General features: G+C 36.6%; 3 protein-coding genes across 8 annotated transcripts in view; 2 read left to right on the top strand and 1 right to left on the bottom strand.

The window, feature by feature from the left end:
- rasa1a (RAS p21 protein activator (GTPase activating protein) 1a) overlaps positions 1-4,193 on the top strand; it is an 88,966-nt gene extending 84,773 nt beyond the window's left edge. For both annotated transcript variants that reach the window (XM_055200161.2, XM_055200162.2), the window contains one exon: positions 2,714-4,193. In XM_055200161.2, coding sequence (XP_055056136.1) covers positions 2,714-2,762 — 49 coding nt within the window. In that variant the 3' untranslated portion in view covers positions 2,763-4,193. The remainder of the gene's footprint in view (positions 1-2,713) is intronic.
- Positions 889-10,173, bottom strand: ccnh (cyclin H). 3 transcript variants are annotated; one of them, XM_055200167.2, is made up of 11 exons: positions 10,015-10,162; positions 9,890-9,919; positions 9,642-9,773; positions 9,356-9,478; positions 9,192-9,265; positions 8,907-9,117; positions 8,408-8,571; positions 8,235-8,305; positions 5,094-5,196; positions 1,231-1,294; positions 889-1,161 (listed from the first exon to the last, which is right to left on the bottom strand). In XM_055200167.2, the coding sequence occupies exons 3-11, from the start codon at positions 9,756-9,758 to the stop codon at positions 1,129-1,131; spliced, it is 960 nt and encodes a 319-aa protein (XP_055056142.1). In that variant the 5' UTR covers positions 9,759-9,773; positions 9,890-9,919; positions 10,015-10,162; the 3' UTR covers positions 889-1,128. The 3 variants fall into 3 exon arrangements, with proteins under 3 accessions (XP_055056142.1, XP_055056141.1, XP_055056144.1); XM_055200166.2 differs by lacking the exon at positions 9,890-9,919 and having other exon boundaries at positions 10,015-10,173; XM_055200169.2 differs by lacking the exon at positions 5,094-5,196 and having other exon boundaries at positions 9,890-10,169.
- Positions 10,174-10,910: 737 nt separating this feature from the next.
- LOC129440676 (uncharacterized) lies at positions 10,911-16,446 on the top strand. 3 transcript variants are annotated; one of them, XM_055200163.2, is made up of 10 exons: positions 10,911-11,228; positions 11,565-11,667; positions 11,869-12,003; positions 12,280-12,410; positions 12,525-12,661; positions 12,792-12,885; positions 14,765-15,100; positions 15,189-15,354; positions 15,604-15,740; positions 15,819-16,446. In XM_055200163.2, exons 2-10 carry the CDS (start codon positions 11,574-11,576, stop codon positions 16,158-16,160), a joined length of 1,572 nt encoding a protein of 523 aa, XP_055056138.1. In that variant the 5' UTR covers positions 10,911-11,228; positions 11,565-11,573; the 3' UTR covers positions 16,161-16,446. The 3 variants fall into 3 exon arrangements, with proteins under 3 accessions (XP_055056138.1, XP_055056139.1, XP_055056140.1); XM_055200164.2 differs by having other exon boundaries at positions 10,912-11,228; positions 15,837-16,446; XM_055200165.1 differs by lacking the exons at positions 10,911-11,228; positions 11,565-11,667 and having other exon boundaries at positions 11,866-12,003; positions 12,363-12,410.
- Positions 16,447-17,819: the final 1,373 nt, after the last annotated feature.

Here is a 17,819-nt window from a genome sequence, read left to right as displayed (position 1 = left end):
TTTCCAAAAACCTGCAGCAATTGAACAAGCAAAAGTGCGTATGTCTGCTCAGACCCTGACGTGGCGCCAAGCACTTTTCTACGTCAAAGACAGTTTTTATAAATATGGACTTTGCTGTGGATTTTTGCCTACGTACACTTTACTATCAAATCTGTGTGTACGCATGCTTTATAAATGAGGCCCCAGATGTGTTTTATAGAGATTTTAAAGTTTTATTTTTTACCCTAGATGTTAACATGCGCGTGATCGTCCCCACCTGTTAAAAACTCTAATATAGGTGCATGAACAAAATAAACAGTAGTCCCTAAATAAACAACACTATTTATGTTGTTTTTAACTATATGATAAAAGCAGTTGCAGATGTTTTACAAAATACATAATGTTTGCACCGATAAAATGTGCAACACTTTCCGTTTTACTACCAAAATAAATGTCAAATGTCAAATCCATTTACTAACTCGCAATTAAAAGTTTTTAACGACATTTGCAAGGTTTGATGAGATACAATTAAGTTTAAGTACCGCTCCAAAGCGATATTCGAGATTGGGTTTAGGGCAGTGCACTTTGCCAGTTAAAACACAGGACAGTCTTGCGCACTTAATTCATGTCGCCTGCACCCGCTCTCAAGTGGCCAAGACCGCAAGTGGACAATCACCTAAACAAACACGCCCCTACCCTAATAGAATCTGGACCTTCTGTTGATAGACCTGCCCCACACATACGCAACCCGGCAAGGATGTCGGTTAGTAGACACCCTCCTTACTGCTGATTGGCTATAAGTGTGTTTTGGACTAAGAAAATGGGTGATTTCAGGTGAAAATGCACTAAGTACTACTTTTTCACCTGAAATCACCCCATTTAGGACAGTGTGTATAAAAAAACACTGAATATTAAAAAATATTTTATTTTCATAGGAGAAGAAGTTTCACATTACACAACTTTTTTTAATATATTTACAATCTTGATTGGCTTGAAGATCCTGCCCTTTACTCTTAGTGATACCAAATTCATATGTAAATGTCCACATCCTAAACTCTTGCTCATGAAAGAGTCACACACAGGTTGTCCAAAAACCACAATTCATGGATCTCTCGCCGCTTTAAAAACACTGGAAAAGCTACAATGTCGTTACAATGCGTCCAAATCCTCATCAGTCCACTCCTGCAAAATAAACAAACAATGAGACTGCAGAATATTTTAAGCACGTCTGAAGAACAAATCAAATCTTACTTCTTCAGTAATCATCTGCTTTTTCACAACGTGATCATCATCTTCATATCCATGTTTTCTTTTCCTGGAGGGCAGGAACAGAAGAGAAGAGAACCATTTATGAAGAATTCTTCACATCAGAGCACCATCAATAATTTCACATCCGAGGATTACATTCATTTTGACTGTTTTTTGCTCACACATACAAGCATGCAATTTAGTGCATCATCATTTGTAGCTCATATCTCTGTTGTTAAAGGTCATACATGTAGTTAATGTCCATGTCAATTTGTTATTTAACTGAAAATTGCATCAAGAGAAAAGCACACGGTAGGTATTAAATAAGGGAAAATTTATAGGCAGCCGGTTGTTATCACAAGAATAGGCCCCGACAGTGTGATCAGGGCCCATCGCAAAGCAGATCGCAAAGAAGGAGCTTATTCTGTGGTGATAACCAGCTGCCTGTACATTGTCCCGGCTATTACATGACTATTTATCTCATAAGGAGGGTAAATAACATTAAATATCGATTTAATATTTTTATTTGCTTATTTTGAATGAATGCAGACGAAAAACGCGAAGGAAAACCAGTTTACCCAAGACAAGATTTTTAAGACAAGATATTTGTAAATAAAATGTCATTTATGTTAAAATATATTTATATTTAATTTCTGTGTAATATTAAACTGTACCCATCAAAATTATTTGCAGCATCTGGGTTACCTTGCATTTTTAGTTTTAAGCAGGAAATAAAACCTGCAAATGTTGCGACTGGCCAATCAGAATCAACAATTCCAGTGAGCCGTGTAATAAAAGGTGTGAATTAGTAGCGTATGTACACTCCCCTTAAAGACTATTAAGAACACCTGTTCAATTTCTCATTAATGCAATGGTGTAATGGTGTAACTTTAGGCCCCTCAGTGCCAATTGGGCATCGTTTAAATGCCACGGCCTACCTGAGCATTGTTTCTGACCATGTCCATCCCTTTATGACCACCATGTACCCATCCTCTGATGGCTACTTCCAGCAGGATAATGCACCACAAAGCTCGAATCATTTCAAATTGGTTTCTTGAACATGACAATGAGTTCACTGTACTAAAATGGCCCCCACAGTCACCAGATCTCAACCCAATAGAGCATCTTTGGAATGTGGTGGAATGGGAGCTTCGTGCACTGGATGTGCATGCAGGGCACAAATCTCCATCAACTGCAAGATCCTATCAATATGGGCCAACATTTCTAAGGAATGCTTTCAGCACCTTGTTGAATCAATGCCGAGTATGAATTAAGGCAGTGCTGAAAGCGAAAGGGGGTCAAACACAGTATTAGTATGGTGTTTCTAATAATCCTTTAGGTGAGTGTATATGAAAAAAAAAAACAGTAAAAGCAACAAGCTCTTTACTATAGTATGTGTTTTTTATTTGCTATTGCACACAACAGATCCTCAAAGTTAAAGATCCTGAAAGTTCACTGTATGTAAATTGTTCTTTATATTTTGCAGAACTGAATGTACCTTTATGGCTGTAGCCACTACTATCCAGGTCCTCTGAAAGAACAGACTGATAGCAAAGACAGCAAGACTTATTTCTACCCAAATGCAAAGGATTACACGACTAGTTAGGTGACACACTGCCACCGAATTCACCTTTAGCTCAAAGATGAACCATCAAGTGGACAGTTAAGAGACATTTCTGTATAATTCTCTTCTGGATCTTCCTACACTGAGAATCCAAAATGTATTATTTTACCAAATGTTCAAAGATCAGACATGCTGTCTGGTTTCCACTTAGAGAGACTCCGACCACCTCCAGGACTACCAACAGAAACAACCCAGACACTGAACTACATCACTGAAAATTATGATGGTCAGGACATCAACAGCTTACAACCTTGGAGCCACGAGTATTAGATGAGATCTTTCGCACTACACTGCTCTTGACCATCAGGGAAGCAAGATGCACTTACGGTGCAAGCCTTAAAAATGTCTACACACTGTTTTACCTCACAACCTCTTCCTGTTTTTAACTGCAGTTTCAAGTGCATGTAGGCTTTGATTCTACAGATCTTACCTTCTAAGCTGGTTGGCTTGACAAGATGCTGCATCCTGCCTTTTATCTCCAAACTGATATTTGTTTGTGGCATGACATGTACCATGTGAGAGATCAGTGAGAAATATACATTTTTTTGCAGAACAGATTATGGTTGTGGCACTTCGCTTGGTTCATGTGTCTACTTAACCTTTCCCTCCGTTCTTCCACCTAACCTGGTGCAACAACTTAAATATATTGCTTTACTTCAGAATGAGCGGAGTACATGGACTTTCTGGTTGTTAGAAATAAATGAAAAACCCCAAAATCCACTGACCGTTAAGTACATTACATTTTATATCACAATCAAGTTTAGTAGATTTACACGAGGAGTCTATTTGTGAGTTTCTTGAGAGGATGTCGATAATTATTCCTTGGATCTTAATTGCATAAAACCTCAGTCATGTAAGGTCAACTTTACAGGTACTTACATTGTCCTTTATGTGCTGATCCTTACAATGAAGTGGATCAGTAATAGCAATGTCATGGTAATTTGAATGATGATTATGAAATATGAATGTGGTATCTCCAAGTTGCTTCTAAGAATATCACGATATTATCATGGTACATGTCCAAAACAATACATGGTTTTCCCACTGTACTTTTTGTTAATGAAAACAGATGTAAACTCATTAATGCTGACTTGAAAAATCTCACTTAGTTTGTTGTTGTCATCTGCTGTTCTGGAAAGGGACTCTTTACAGTACATTTAGCTGAATTTTATGACCCAGCAGATCTCAGAAACAGCATGACACAGATGTAACAGGTTTTTTTCTATTTCAGGTAGCTCATGTATTTTATTTTTCTATTTTATACTTACAAAACACAATTTTGCATCTTAGATACAAAACAGCAAGTGACTAACCTGGCTAAATAAAACACTTATTATGATTAGGTTTGTGTGTTTTTTAAACTAGCACCATCCTCTAACCAGGGGGGTATTCCAGAAAGCTGGCTATGTGACATACGAGTAGGTTTGAAATTGAAAATGCCTTTATATGGTCCCCGTGTGCTCTTGGTTACCAGTAGGATGTGGCAAGTTAACCCCGCTTTCTGGAATACACCCTAGAATGTTAAAGGGATAGTTCACCCAAACATTTAGTCATCATTTACTCATCCTCATGTTGTTCTAAACATACTGACTTCTATATTAGGAAAATATTTTTTTGGAAGTATTGTGATAAATGATAGTAAGCACAAAGTTAATGGTACCCATTGAATTCAATCATATTTTTATTCCTACTATGGAAGTCAACTATGTGCTTACCATCATTTATCGGAATATCTTCTTTTGTGTTCATCAGAAAAAAGACATTCATACAGGATTAGAACAACATTAGGTTAAGAAAATTACAGAATTTAGATTTTTGGGTGAACTATCCCTTTAAAAAAATAAACATCTCATTAATTACCCTTATGCCATCACAGATATACAACTTCCTTTATTCAATTCAATTATATATAAATTAATTTGATAAAAGTTCCAAAATAGTATGTTCTTGTCTTCTAAGAGGTACATCTATAATAAAAGGAATCCACTGGAGTCATTTAAATTATTTGCATTATAAATTTATGTATGTGCTTCTTAGTGCTTCAACATGTTGAGTCATGTACAGGAAAATAAAATGCCAACATTTAAGTATAACATTATTTGTTAGTGATAAACTGAAGAAAGGAAGTCACACGCATCTGAGCTGACCTGGCGGTAAATTATGAGTGAACTATTCTTTTGTGTGGCATCAATTTGACATTTTCCCACCAATGCTTTTGGTAAGTTTCCTTAATTATACTCACAAGTTTGTAGCAAATTCAGCATGAATCCTCTCTAACTTCTGTTTGCAGATATTGACTTCTTCAGCTTTAGGAGGCTCATATGCTTTAATAAGACTTGTCATACCTATAATTAAAAATGATAATATGATGGCCCAGGGGTAGAACAGAGTCACTATGAAATGCCTTAACCATGGATGATATAGCTGTCTACACTTAAAAAACAATATTGTGCAATGCAACAAAATCACAGGCAATCGGCACATATCAGGTTTAAAATACAGTTATGTGAAGTGGAATTTTAAATCAATGATATTCAAAGATTTTTAAAGTAAATGTCACCTTTACTTCTGTTTTAAGTGCATAAAAAAAGAGTGATATATGAGGTAATAAACATTATGCAACAAATGATATTGAGAATGCTATTAGTGCAAGTGTTGACTTTTTTACCTAGTGATATCTTAATAGTTTACCACAAGAATAAATTAAGAATTTAGTTCCAAACGCAAAAAGTCCATTTTGATTAATTTCGGTAAAAACGTGTTTTCTATAGGGAATGTGGAGTTGACGTCACGCGGTGTTGCAATATGGATAATCCACCATATTTGCAGGCACGCGTCCTATCCCGCTGTATTTGAGTTCATGTGTTGGAGGTTGTTTTTGTATTTTCTGTCGAGATTTTAATAAACTTCGATATGTTTTGTCAGTGCTGTTCGATCAAGCAGGTCACGCGATCGTTCAGGGAGGAAACTGAACAACGGAATACGTTTTTTCAGCTTTTATTCATGGAAAAAACAAAGGAAGCCGGTGCAGGAGCTGACGAAAAGACGCCGGATCGCGTGGTTTGCCTGCTGCAATCAGGAGAAAAACGTTTACTTTTCAAAAAAAAATCCCTGCATCAGCGAGAGTGTGTTCGCTGCATTTTCAGTCATTCAGTAATTTGTGATTAATGAAAGCAGAACCACTTAAATTGTCTTGTTTTTATGCTAACACTGACAAACTAACTTGTAAATGTAAGTTATTGATTGATTCATTCATTCCTTTCTGATCACCCTAAACACATGAGTTATAAAAATAAATATTTAGACAATTTTGACGATTGTAACACGTATTTTTTATTAAATGCAACTGCTCAAACCCACTGCTTGTGACTCTTTAAATAACGTTAGCTAAATATTTAGCATTTTGTTTGTTTTAATAACTTGGCCAAAACAGAAGTGCCATCTTATGAACATGTGTTGATCATAGACTGTAAAAAAATATGGATGACGCGACGTCGCCTCCCACCTTTGTAATGAATTGAAGCCAAAAATGTCCGACCACGGTCGCCGCCATGTTACGTAAAAACGTCAGTTTGGAGCCGAGGCATGCGCAGTATCTGCGATACTTTGAATTCAGTTAGTAGAGACTCCTACTAGACCAAATTTGAAGGATCCTTAAAAGTTCACATTACTTTACTAATTTTTAGTAACACCCCCCATAAGTACTCTTATGTCTCAGTGTTTGCAAATAGAGGGTTTTCACGACGTGCCATCAGAGCGGTAGTTGCCATATTGGAGGCACTCCGCATCACAACAGAGCACAGGCACTGAAGTATATCCCGAACGTCGTCAAGGAAAATGGTTAATTATTGCCGTGTTTGAGGTTGTACCAATAGGACAGATTGAGAAAAACATTTGGAATATTATCGACTTTCAAAAGTTATTAAACACCAGGGAAAGGAATGCAAGAAATTATCAGAGGAGGTGCTTGTGGTTGGCAAAGCTCAAGAAAAAGAGTAGTATTGTATTAGAAATATGATTGAAGTACATAAAGTATAAAACAAGTATGCATCTACTTGTTGTGCTTTATTTAAAGAGTATTTAATATGTACTTTTTAAAAGTATACTTCGGGATATGCAACTGAAAAAAGAATCGCCGGGTCGTCACGGATCCAATGAAGAGGGAGCTAACTCGTAAGGATCTGCACCGCCTATAAATTGTAATTTCTCGAAATATCGTGCCTTTTCTTGTGGTCCAAGTCCTTCCCTATATGCATTTGCATCTTGGATGCGTTTTCTGTTGTTTAGACATGTCTACATTCACTTAAAGTATTCTAAGCGCACAATAATCCATTGTACTCCGTTTAGTTCTTTACACCGAATGCCTCCACAATGGCCGCGCATCCGGGTTAACGCCCAGAACGTGATGTCGGTGAAAACCCTCTATGGTGTTAGTGACCATGGCGTCCTTGCTACAGTTAGAGATACTAAGTTACCGAAGTATAAGCCTCGTATTATTACAAGACGATGTTTGCGGCTCTTTACTAAGCAATTAAATTAAAGATTTTCCTCATTCCTGACGTTGAGTCTGCTTGGAAATATTTTTACGAAGGTTTAATGTCGTTTATCAATAAGCACGCCCCTTTTAAAAAAAATCTGAGTTAAAGGTAGAGATAACCCTTGGTTTTCTGAAACTCTATCAGCTCTTATTCGTGAGCGTGATGTTGTTTGGGCAACAGCTAGACAATCCGACTCATGCTCAGATTGGATATGCTTCAGGCAGCTTCAAAATCGGTGTACAGCTGCTATGAGAAAAGCTAAGGCTGATTATTTTATTGCAAATACTGCTAGCTCAAATAATCAGAAGAAATTTTGGCAGAGTATAAAATTGCTAAGAGGAAGTAAATAGCTCTAGTTTTTTATAAATGCAGAAAGTCGTTTAAAAAAGTTCAGGTTTGAACAATTCAAGAATTCAGACGTTTATAAAGCACTCAGATCGTTGGACACAAATAAGTCACCAGGCCCTTATTAGTATTACTTTGTTTTTGTTTGTTTGGTGATCATGAAGTAAAAAGAGGATGAGGAAAACTAGGATTCTGTGTGTATTCAAAGTGCCACCAATGTTGTTTACAGTGCGTGGAATGTTATTTGTTAAGCAGATTTATTGGAGGACTGGCATTTATCGTGTTATGGAAAAAGAGAGAAAATATTAAATAATAACACAGCGGATATTGAATTTTGCGTAAAATTAAAAATTTACTTTTTAATACTGACCAGATACAATACTGACTTTGGTAGTAACAAATTTGTTTAAAAAAAAAAGGCATTTATTGCGTTTTGGAGCAAACTCTTCAAAAAAAATAATAATAATAATAATATATAATAAATATATAAAAATACTTACGTCTCATGGAATCATACATCTTTGAGAGGGTCTCTTTGTCCGCCTTAAGTCCGATGCATTCCATCAAATAACTATAAATAAAAAAAATATTTTCATCATCTTGTCAGTCACCTCCACTGTTATGTTTAATGAAAGATTTCTAAATGCAAAAAAAAAAAAAAAAATGAACCTACGTCTCCATCTTGAGCCCGGCGCGTGCAGCACTGTTTAGAATGGAGGTGAGGGCAATCTGGGATGGAGAGAAGAGGAGCCCAGCATCTGTCATTGTTGCTCTGTTGAGAAAGTCCTCAGCACTCTTTCTTAGCATCTCGGGGTTCTCCAACAATGGGTATCTTGTCTGACGATACACAGAAGGTGCAACCATATCAACAGAAGACCTATTTTGAGAAGTTTCTTAAAGAGAGCAATTATGGTGCAATAGCAAGTAGAACTACATTGGCTTAACCAATATCATCTCTTCAGATATGACAAAACTCTACACTTCTCATAGAAGTCATACAGTTGCAAATAAATACAAGTATAAGCCGGACACATATACTCCTTCAGACTTAGATGTATAAAACACTGTTGTGCACAACTTTTAGTAATTCAACCTGGAACTTAAAGAAAATAAACAATATTGTACAGCACTACAGCACAGAATGGCATGCCACTCTTCTACATCACGCTCACCTTCAGGTCAATAAGAAAGCCCTCTAAGGGTCGATAAGGATTGTGAACAACCAGATGAAAATTAAGCTGCTGTATGAGAAGCAGTTCATACTCCAAAATCTGTTCTAGAGCCTTCTCCTGTGCTGCTGGGGTCTCCTGAAGGTTTCCCACAAACTGCGAGCTAGAAACATTAAACTCGTCCACTTTACAGGAGAGATAAGCACATGTCAACCTACAAAGAAAGGTAGGAATTAATGTCACCAAAACTATTCATTCACTTAGTACATACAAAGCTCATATACTTACATTATTGTCCGAGGGTGATACTCCATTAAGGAGTTGTTCAAATAGAATCTACGAAAATACATACAGGCTGTGCCCTGAAAGAAAGATATGGGTTAAAAAATGGCAATAATGGAAAAAGTTAGTAGAGTTCATGATTAACTTATTATAAATATGCAATTAATTACCACAACCGATTTCGGCATTGCAGGCTTGAATATACTGCAGAAGTCCAGTAATCTTTTCTCATAGTGCCTAAAAAGCACCTTCTCTTCCCTTTGATCGAGAAGCATTGATTCATTTATACCGGGCTGGAAAACAACAGAAATTATGAGAACTGGAATTACTTAATACTGATATAAGTTAGCTAAAATGCAGGTTCGGCTGTGTAACTCAAGTGCACTGATCTTAACAAAGTGTTAGGTCATGATTTTCAGCATTGCAACCTCATACAGTATATATATTGTAACTTACCTTACCGCTGGACAGAGCTTTATTGAAGAAATTCTGATTAGCTTCCAGTCTTAATTTGTCTAAAGTTTCCTCTTTATCAAATGTCCAGAATTTCTTCTGGGAGCTGTTGTGAAACATGGTTGACCGACAAGACTGAGGATAAACAATACATTTATGATTATACAACAACTAAGTTACGTGCGATCGACCAGTCATTAAGTAAAGCCAGTAGGTATAAGGCAAGCAAGCAAAAGCAAAATAATACCTACCGACTAGTTACGATTATTGAAGTTAGACTGCTGTATTACCGAGAGAACTAAGTTACAACAAAAGCGCCACTTTCCCATTAAAAATTGACTTTTTCCAAAAAGCGACTCTAAAAAACGTTACAAACCTTGTCCCTTTCAGGCAAAGGATGACTCTGTCGCGTTTTAATCCAATAACAGAAGAACAAATATGAACCGGTTTTATAGAATTCCGCTGCTATCTTTTTCAATACAGAACTCGCGTGTTTCCAAGCATCGCGAAAACGTGTCGCGTGCTATTTACGCTCATTCTACGTCACCGGCGCGTCATCAAAACGCATTTTCGCATTTTCGCAACAAAGTTAAAGAACTACCTTTAAATTTTTTGCTTAATATATACCTCACTAATGAAATTGTATTTACATTTAGTAACACTATTTGAATTGCAATTTCTGTAATTGTATTACTGAATTCATCATATTGTCTTCAAATGCCCCATTGTCAGAGAATTTTGGTCTGATTTGTCACATTTTCTGCTTCGAAATTAAATTTGATCATTTATTTAACTATTTATTAATTAGACATTTATGAAAATATTTTGCCAATAAAATGAATACATTTTTTATATATTCCATCATTTGTTTACAATGAGAGAAATAACAGAATATATCATTAAACAATTTTATGACCTTATTTTATTATGACAACGAAGATTAACAACCAAAATCAAATTTGTGAATCTGTATAATGATCTGAATGCTATGAGTAACGGAGACGTTGCCAGAGAAGGTGGCAGTGTTCCTCTCGCAAATGGCCACATGAAGGCGCCAAAGATTTGTTATTGAATTTAAGGCAGTGTATTCAGAGTGTATCCACATTTTGTAAATAAATAATTTTGTCAGTAAACCAAATGTAGGCAAAATAAGAGTGTTATTAGCCAGAAGGATAAATGTTTTATAAAACTTGCATAAATAAAACTGAACCAACCATATTAGACACTGGTCATTAGTAATCACCTCTCCCTAGTGGTGAACCATCGGATCTTAAAATCACGTGACTTGGCCCGTTCAAAACACGCTCCGAATCATTCAAAACAAAAGATTCGTAAATGTTTCGAAGCCTCATGAAGCAGTGTTTCGAAAGCGACCATCGCTAGCATAACCCAAGTATAATCAAAGCCGTTTTAAAATTTTTATCTGTGGCTGCGCCCAATCTTTTAAACCACACCAATTTTACAATCAATTCTTTTTTGAGCTGCCGCCATATTGTATACAGTTCAGATCAGCACTGTAAGCTTGGCAGTAAATGCACCTTTAAACCGATTTGGCAACTGCCATAAAACTCTTAAAGAAGCAGCAGTAGGGTAAGATGACTTTAAGCTATACTGCATTTTCAGTTTGAAATGTATCAGCATGTTTAATGTTGTTTGCGTGCGCGAGAGAGAGAAAGAGCGCTAGCGGTTTGCTATTTATAGTCTTATGCATATGTAAGCAACTGTGGTTTCAGTAACAACTAACTTTATCTGATAAAATCTGCGAAAGATATTTTACATTTAACTTATTACAAGAACATTTGCAAGCTAAAACGATGAGATACATTTTAAAGTACAATAGTGGCATAATAACAAAACAGGTAGGCTATAGGTGATTTTCATTCAGCAAACTTGTGCTTAATCAGTTGTCTTTTATCTGTATTTCAGACAGTAAGTATGTTAGTGAGGGTGGCATGCAGAGGAACCCAGAAGTATGTGAAGGTGACTGAGAATAATGGAGAATATAACTATCATCAGTTTCACCAGGAAGGTTTGAAATCCGTTGTTATAACCTGTATAATTAATAGCCAGAATCTTTGTTATGTACACTTTAATGTAATGGTAATTAATACATTTAATTTTTATCCTTAATAATAATAATATAATAATATATATAATAATAATATAAGTCTCCCTGTTGTCTATATAAACATTATCAAGTGATATCTAAATCAATCTTATCCCAACACAGTGATTAAAAAATTTGGCCTACCATATGATGTTGACGTGATATACAAGGATTCAACAGAGACTGAGGTTGATGCAGACATTTTCAGTGAACTCCTGCTGCAAGGCAATGTCACTCTCACAGCCTGTATGGATGACGGTGTGTCTATGTACATTGGCTTTATACAAATCTTTGCATAAACAGTGTCAATAAAGGCCTCTGGCACTTATGACATGCTTGTAATTATAATCTGAATATTATAGTAACATCTGACAAAAAGATCTAAAAACACTGAAGCAGCAGACTTTGTGAAAATAATATTTGTATCATTCTCAAAACATTCGTCCATGGCTGTACATATATTTTTTTAAGCATTTTGTTTTCTGAACAGTTTTTGAACTTCTCTGCATTTTTGTTTTGCACTTTTCTGTCTAGATTTGTCAGACATTTCAATGTCTTCATATGCATCATTTTCTTCTAACGCATCACCCTTGTTTATTGATGATCCCCCAACAAAGAAACCAAGACTGACAGAAGACTGTACTGATAAACAAGAAGCAAAAAATGTAAGCTTTTCCAAAACAAACTCTTCATCGTTGCCTGTTGCTGATTTCCGTTATGGTAATAGTAGTACATATGTGCATCTTTAATCTACATTTGTCTGTTTCTTTATGTTATAGATGGTGAATGAGGTTCTGATGTCAAAACCCGGTGGAGCCAAAATTATGTTTGAATACAGTAAAACCCAAACCTTGTCAGACAGCACCCGCAGACAGTTGGTTAACATGCTTGTTGCTGACATGATTGAAGTATATGGGTAAGAATTAAAATATACATGGTGGACTATTGATAGCATTTAATGTAACAAAAAAATATTTAGTTTTTTTTTTGTTGTTGCTTTCAATTCTCTTTCTCAATCAATCTCTCTACTCCATTACCTAAAACAGAAGGGCACCTCCACAAACTGTGCGAACCAAGTATGCTCTTGGAATTGTTTCTGTGTTTCCTTACTTGGAGGACCCATACTCTAAAAATGGATATGTAAGTTGCTTCTACTTATACACAGTTATATAGTTCAGTAAATTATTTTAAAGGTACCATAGAATATTAAAAGTTCTGTACATGGTAATGAGATATCGTGAGCCTTAAATACGATTGTTTTCTCTTTCTTATATAAACCTTGCATTAAAAAAAAACATTTACATTTAGGCATTTAGCAGACGCTTTTGTCCAAAGCGACTTACAAAGATTAGGAAACCATAAAAGTGATGTGTCATAGGGAGGCAATAGTACAAAAGGTGCTTATAACAAGATACAAGTTTTCACTATTCGTAAACAATACCCGTTTGAGAGAACACAGAGTCAGTTTAGGTATTGAAGATACAGTAGCCCTTTTCACACAGACATTCTGGAAAATACATGGAAAATCCATCCTGTGCATCTGGGGGGATCGTTTGGTTTTTTCTTCATTCACACTGCCAATGATTTGCTGGCATCTGCAAGGTCCCGGAAAGACAAGTGATCCGTTGAAAGTCCTGCACTATCTTCTATGCAGCGTCTAAAGTTTGCATATTTATTATTTCTCTCTCCCGAAACCACTGGCGTGCATTCTTGTTTATGATAAGACTATAAAGGAGCGCATGACGCACCGTTCTATGCTGGTGAATGATCTCAGTTTCAGATTGGATATTTGACGAGCTCCCTGATTTCTGCTTTAATCCAGTTTTCAGACATTTCTCATCGTGATTGTTAATATGCATTTAAAACCCCCATTTGAGGAGCTGAATGATATATCTTGTTGGGATGACGCACGGGCATTTTTGTTTATTATAAGCTCAAATGAGCACATCACACAATATTATTTTTTTATGCTGCTGAACGAACTCCGCTTCAGCGCGCTAAGTGACAAGCTAACTTACCTGATATCTGCGTCAGTCCAGTTTGCTGACATTTCTCGTCATGAATGTTTTATTGTATGTAAATCCCTCATTTTAAAGAGTTGAACCAACTTCATGTTGTCATGACCGGCGTGTCCTCACTATGGCAGGGAGAACTAGGATAAGTCACTGGCCAGCGCACTGAATCCCTTACAGAGTCCCGCCACTGACCAGTGGGGTTAACACTACAAATTGATACCCACCGAGCGTCATCAAAAAACGGTTGAGTTAAGCTGCATTCAGACTAGCAGTAGCAGAGCGACGCAATCTCATTGATTTCAATGGAAGCTTGGCGATTTCCGGCTTTATTAGCGACAGTAATCCTTGGCGACTGGATGGGGCCAGGGGAGTTCATGTCATCCTCTCGTCAGTTTCTGGAGTAGACGTTACTCATTTGTTTATGACAACCAGATATAGAAACGCCTCTTTTGAAAGAGACGAGCGACACACAGCGACAAAGTAGCTTATAATGTGAATGTACCTCAAGGGGAGACAGAGACGAGACTGCGTCAGCCATCTCCCTGACAGCTGGAAAACAGGCCAATCTTAACATAACACCAACTGCGACGTTACAGTCATGATATGCCGCAACATTAAATTAAACGTCCATTAACAACCTATAAACAATTGATGATTCCTCAAATTCTCTATCTTCGTTTGATAAAGGCTCAAACATAAGATCTGTACACACACACACACACACACACACACACACACACACACACACACACACACACACACACACACACCTACTGAAGGAGCTGCTCTGAGAAAAAGCCAATCAGAGCCGAGCAGGGTTGTAAATGGAAATGCAAAAATGTTTCTGGATAATTTTTGCACTTAATAAAGCCACATACTTTCTCTGTAGATATCAGAGAACAATTGAACAAATTGTGTCAATGCATTCTTTGGCACCTTTAAATAATTTTTTTTGTTTCATGGCAATCCAATTTTAATTTTGCTAATTCATTTTTACATTTTAGGAACATTTCTATGATGCGTCAAGTGGTACTGGTTACCTGGCCTGGCGTTTAAAGACAGTGCAGAGAAATACTCACATTGGTGAAAAACACAGACCTGAGTCACCTGACACCAGCAGTGGTCCATTGTCTGAGAGGGAACCCTTTTCAACCACAGAACAGCTGACCGGTGATGAGTACAGAGAGGCAATATCAGTTATGAAACACACTTCGGATGAGAGAGTAGTTACGGAAAAAATGAAGGCAACTTTCCAATACAGACAGTCTATGGCTCGTAATCCTCAGATGTCCCAAGAGGTCTTAGACTTGTTCCCTAGGTTTCTGGACACACCTGGCCTTGTAAGTATAAACTTGTCTGTATCATACTCTTGACCCTCAATGTATTTTTGCAGCTGTTGTTTATTTTTATTGTTTTTTCCTGTATAAGATTAAACAGGATTTTTCCATGCTGTTTGGAGAAGTGATCTCCGAAAAGTTTCTGGCAAAGTGGTCAACATTCTTCAAACCCAAAGTAATCAATGAAGCCAAAGGATTGTCTCCTAATTACCTCATTGAGGAACTCATCAGAGATGCTCAATATGAATCTGATGACGGTAAGATGAAATAACATTCACAGCAATCATATAGACACAAGCACCAAAGATGATGATCTGTGATCTGATCCTTGATGACATTTTGAATTTTGTTCTTGACAATTATTTGACTAAAACTAGAATTCGTTATTTTATTTATATTTTTTGGTTCATAGATAAGTGTCAAGCAAGTTATTACCAAAAACAATTGAGTTAACATGTTGAATTAACATTTGGTTTGATGGAAACTTGTTTATGTTTTACCCGTAGACTCAACTGGTTGGGACAGCGACATCTCAGCCTTACTGTTGCTCCTCTGTCTCTTACCCCCAACTTCAAAAGGCCAAAGGAAGGGAGGCAAAATTAGTCCCCTTCAAGCAGCTGACCATCTAGTAAGATTTCTGAAGGTATGTTCTTAATGTATAAGCTAGGAAAGGTTGACACTTGCATAATCTATTCATGAGATTTACTTTCATTGTCATTAGTTTTTTTGTATTTTCCAGAAGGGAACTAGCATTCCAGCATTTCTGGAGAGCTTTGGATCTGCACAGCCTTTCCTGTTATGTGTGGGAGAAAATAAGAAGAGCATACAGAGGTTCTTCGTTATTGTGGACATGAAAGCAATTCCGTGCAAGGCTCAGACATCTGTGGGGGCATTTGATGAACTTTTTAAAGCACACTTTGTGTTTAGCACATCATACAGTGAAAGTTTGTCAAGCTTCTACACTTTCATCCAAACTGCCATTTACAACATTGATGCTGGTACTTCCAAAGAAAGGCCAAGAGTCAGAGAGTTGCGAGCAAGGTTTTTGAGTGGAAAGAATTGATTTTTATAAAGCTATGGTCAAAGCAGGTTTACATATTTTTTTTATCGCCTTTACTTGTACAGTAATACAATAAACAGGATGTATGTGTAGACCATGCATGGCATTATTTATGTCATGGTAATAAAAACCAGACTGTTTTTGTGATTGTTATTAACCCTTATGTAAAAATGACCCCCAAGCCTTTCCTCAGTTAATAATGGTTCCCTTCCTCTCAGTAAAATAAGGTTTTGTGATTTTTCTACGTTATCTGTCAATATTCATATAAAAACTTGGCTTGATTCATTCACTCTGAAGGTGTTTTTTTTACAGAAGAGGCCCTTGGAGGTCAAAATGACCCCAATTGAAAATGAATGGGAAATGCATAAACTCCTTTTTTAATTTGTCAAAAAAATCTATGCGTCCAGAATAAATTTAAACATCTCAACACAGAAAAGAAGGCCTGATACTAGAGCGCAAATGCAGTATAGAAAAGACACCACACACACACACAAAGGTATGACTGCCACAGAGAGCATTTTTTATAGAATTTGGCAAAAATACAGCGACAGATGCAGAACAAAGATGTAAAGGGTTGGGGTCTAAAGCTCACACAGATGCGTGCACACATAAAGACACGCACACAGTTAAATTTCTGTGGCATTTTGTAAAAAGAGACATTTCAAAATGCATCAAATGCATCAGCTTTGTTTTGTGGCAATGATGTTGAGCATAGAGTCAGACAAGAGTAGGGTCTGCTATTGTCATATTGATCTTGAGACACAGGCTGTTATTTCCACATATTTTATGTAAAACATGATTTAACAGAAGTTTGAGTATAATTATGATTGAGCTTCCTTATTTGCAGTAAATAAGGTGCATGCTTGGTCTCTCTTACCCATGATTGTGTCACTGAATTCACATAAACCACTGTTATTAAGCCACTGGCCGACCTGCAGCTTTTCAACTTTTTAAAGCTTTCATGATCCACCTACAAGAGATAGTAAGCAATTCTGTTTTTACAACACACACAATCTCCAAAATGTTTAAACAGTAAATCACTATTATTTTAATGTGGGAAGGGTGTCAACTTTGAAAGAAATATACATACATCACCGTACTGCTGTTTCAACCTTTTCAGGCATTTTCAACTAGTCTCCCTGAAAAGCCCTGAATTTGAACTTACATATAATTTCTGCCAGTGGCAGCAACTGAATAAAGACATTTAATTTATCTGGCTTCATTTTCTTAATCTCATTGAATTTATTGAAAGTGTTAATAATAAATATCTGTTAATAGTAAACTAATTCTGTGTGTCAGGATATTGAATTCAACTTACAATGCTTATCATGGTATTGCTCATATGAAGAGATGCAGGATAATAAGTTAAACTCTTTGGAGCAAGAGTGTGTTAGGGACACAATAAACCCAACATTAAATGAATGGAGAAGTTGTCTTTTAAAAAACTTTGAGGATATTTAAAAAATGATTGTGTGGGAGGTCATACAATCTACTGAGATTCTCAAAACTGTTAAATAACCATTCAGCAAACAAACGTCTCAGGTTACACATGTAACCATGGTTCCCTGAAAAGGGAATGAGACGTCGCGTCACCAAGGTGACGCTTTGGGAACGCCTCTGTGAGACGCATTTGAAGCACATATGTAGAATCAGTCCAATGGC

Source organism: Misgurnus anguillicaudatus, chromosome 22 (genome assembly GCF_027580225.2).
Source record: "Misgurnus anguillicaudatus chromosome 22, ASM2758022v2, whole genome shotgun sequence".
Taxonomy (NCBI): Eukaryota; Metazoa; Chordata; class Actinopteri; order Cypriniformes; family Cobitidae; genus Misgurnus; species Misgurnus anguillicaudatus.
Note: the sequence above shows the minus strand (reverse complement) of the source record. Positions and strands in the feature narration are given on the sequence as shown.

Excerpts from the sequence above, each read along its gene's own strand:
- ccnh (XM_055200166.2), bottom strand. The coding sequence starts at position 9,758 with ATGTTTCACAACAGCTCCCAGAAGAAATTCTGGACATTTGATAAAGAG. Across the intron at positions 9,266-9,355 it reads CAATGCCGAAATCGGTTGTG|GGCACAGCCTGTATGTATTT; the intron begins GTAATTAATTGC and ends TCTTTCTTTCAG. Across the intron at positions 1,162-1,230 it reads AGCAGATGATTACTGAAGAA|GAGTGGACTGATGAGGATTT; the intron begins GTAAGATTTGAT and ends TTTATTTTGCAG.
- LOC129440676 (XM_055200163.2), top strand. The coding sequence starts at position 11,574 with ATGTTAGTGAGGGTGGCATGCAGAGGAACCCAGAAGTATGTGAAGGTG. Across the intron at positions 15,101-15,188 it reads TTCTGGACACACCTGGCCTT|ATTAAACAGGATTTTTCCAT; the intron begins GTAAGTATAAAC and ends TTCCTGTATAAG. Across the intron at positions 15,741-15,818 it reads ATCTAGTAAGATTTCTGAAG|TTTTTTTGTATTTTCCAGAA; the intron begins GTATGTTCTTAA and ends CATTGTCATTAG.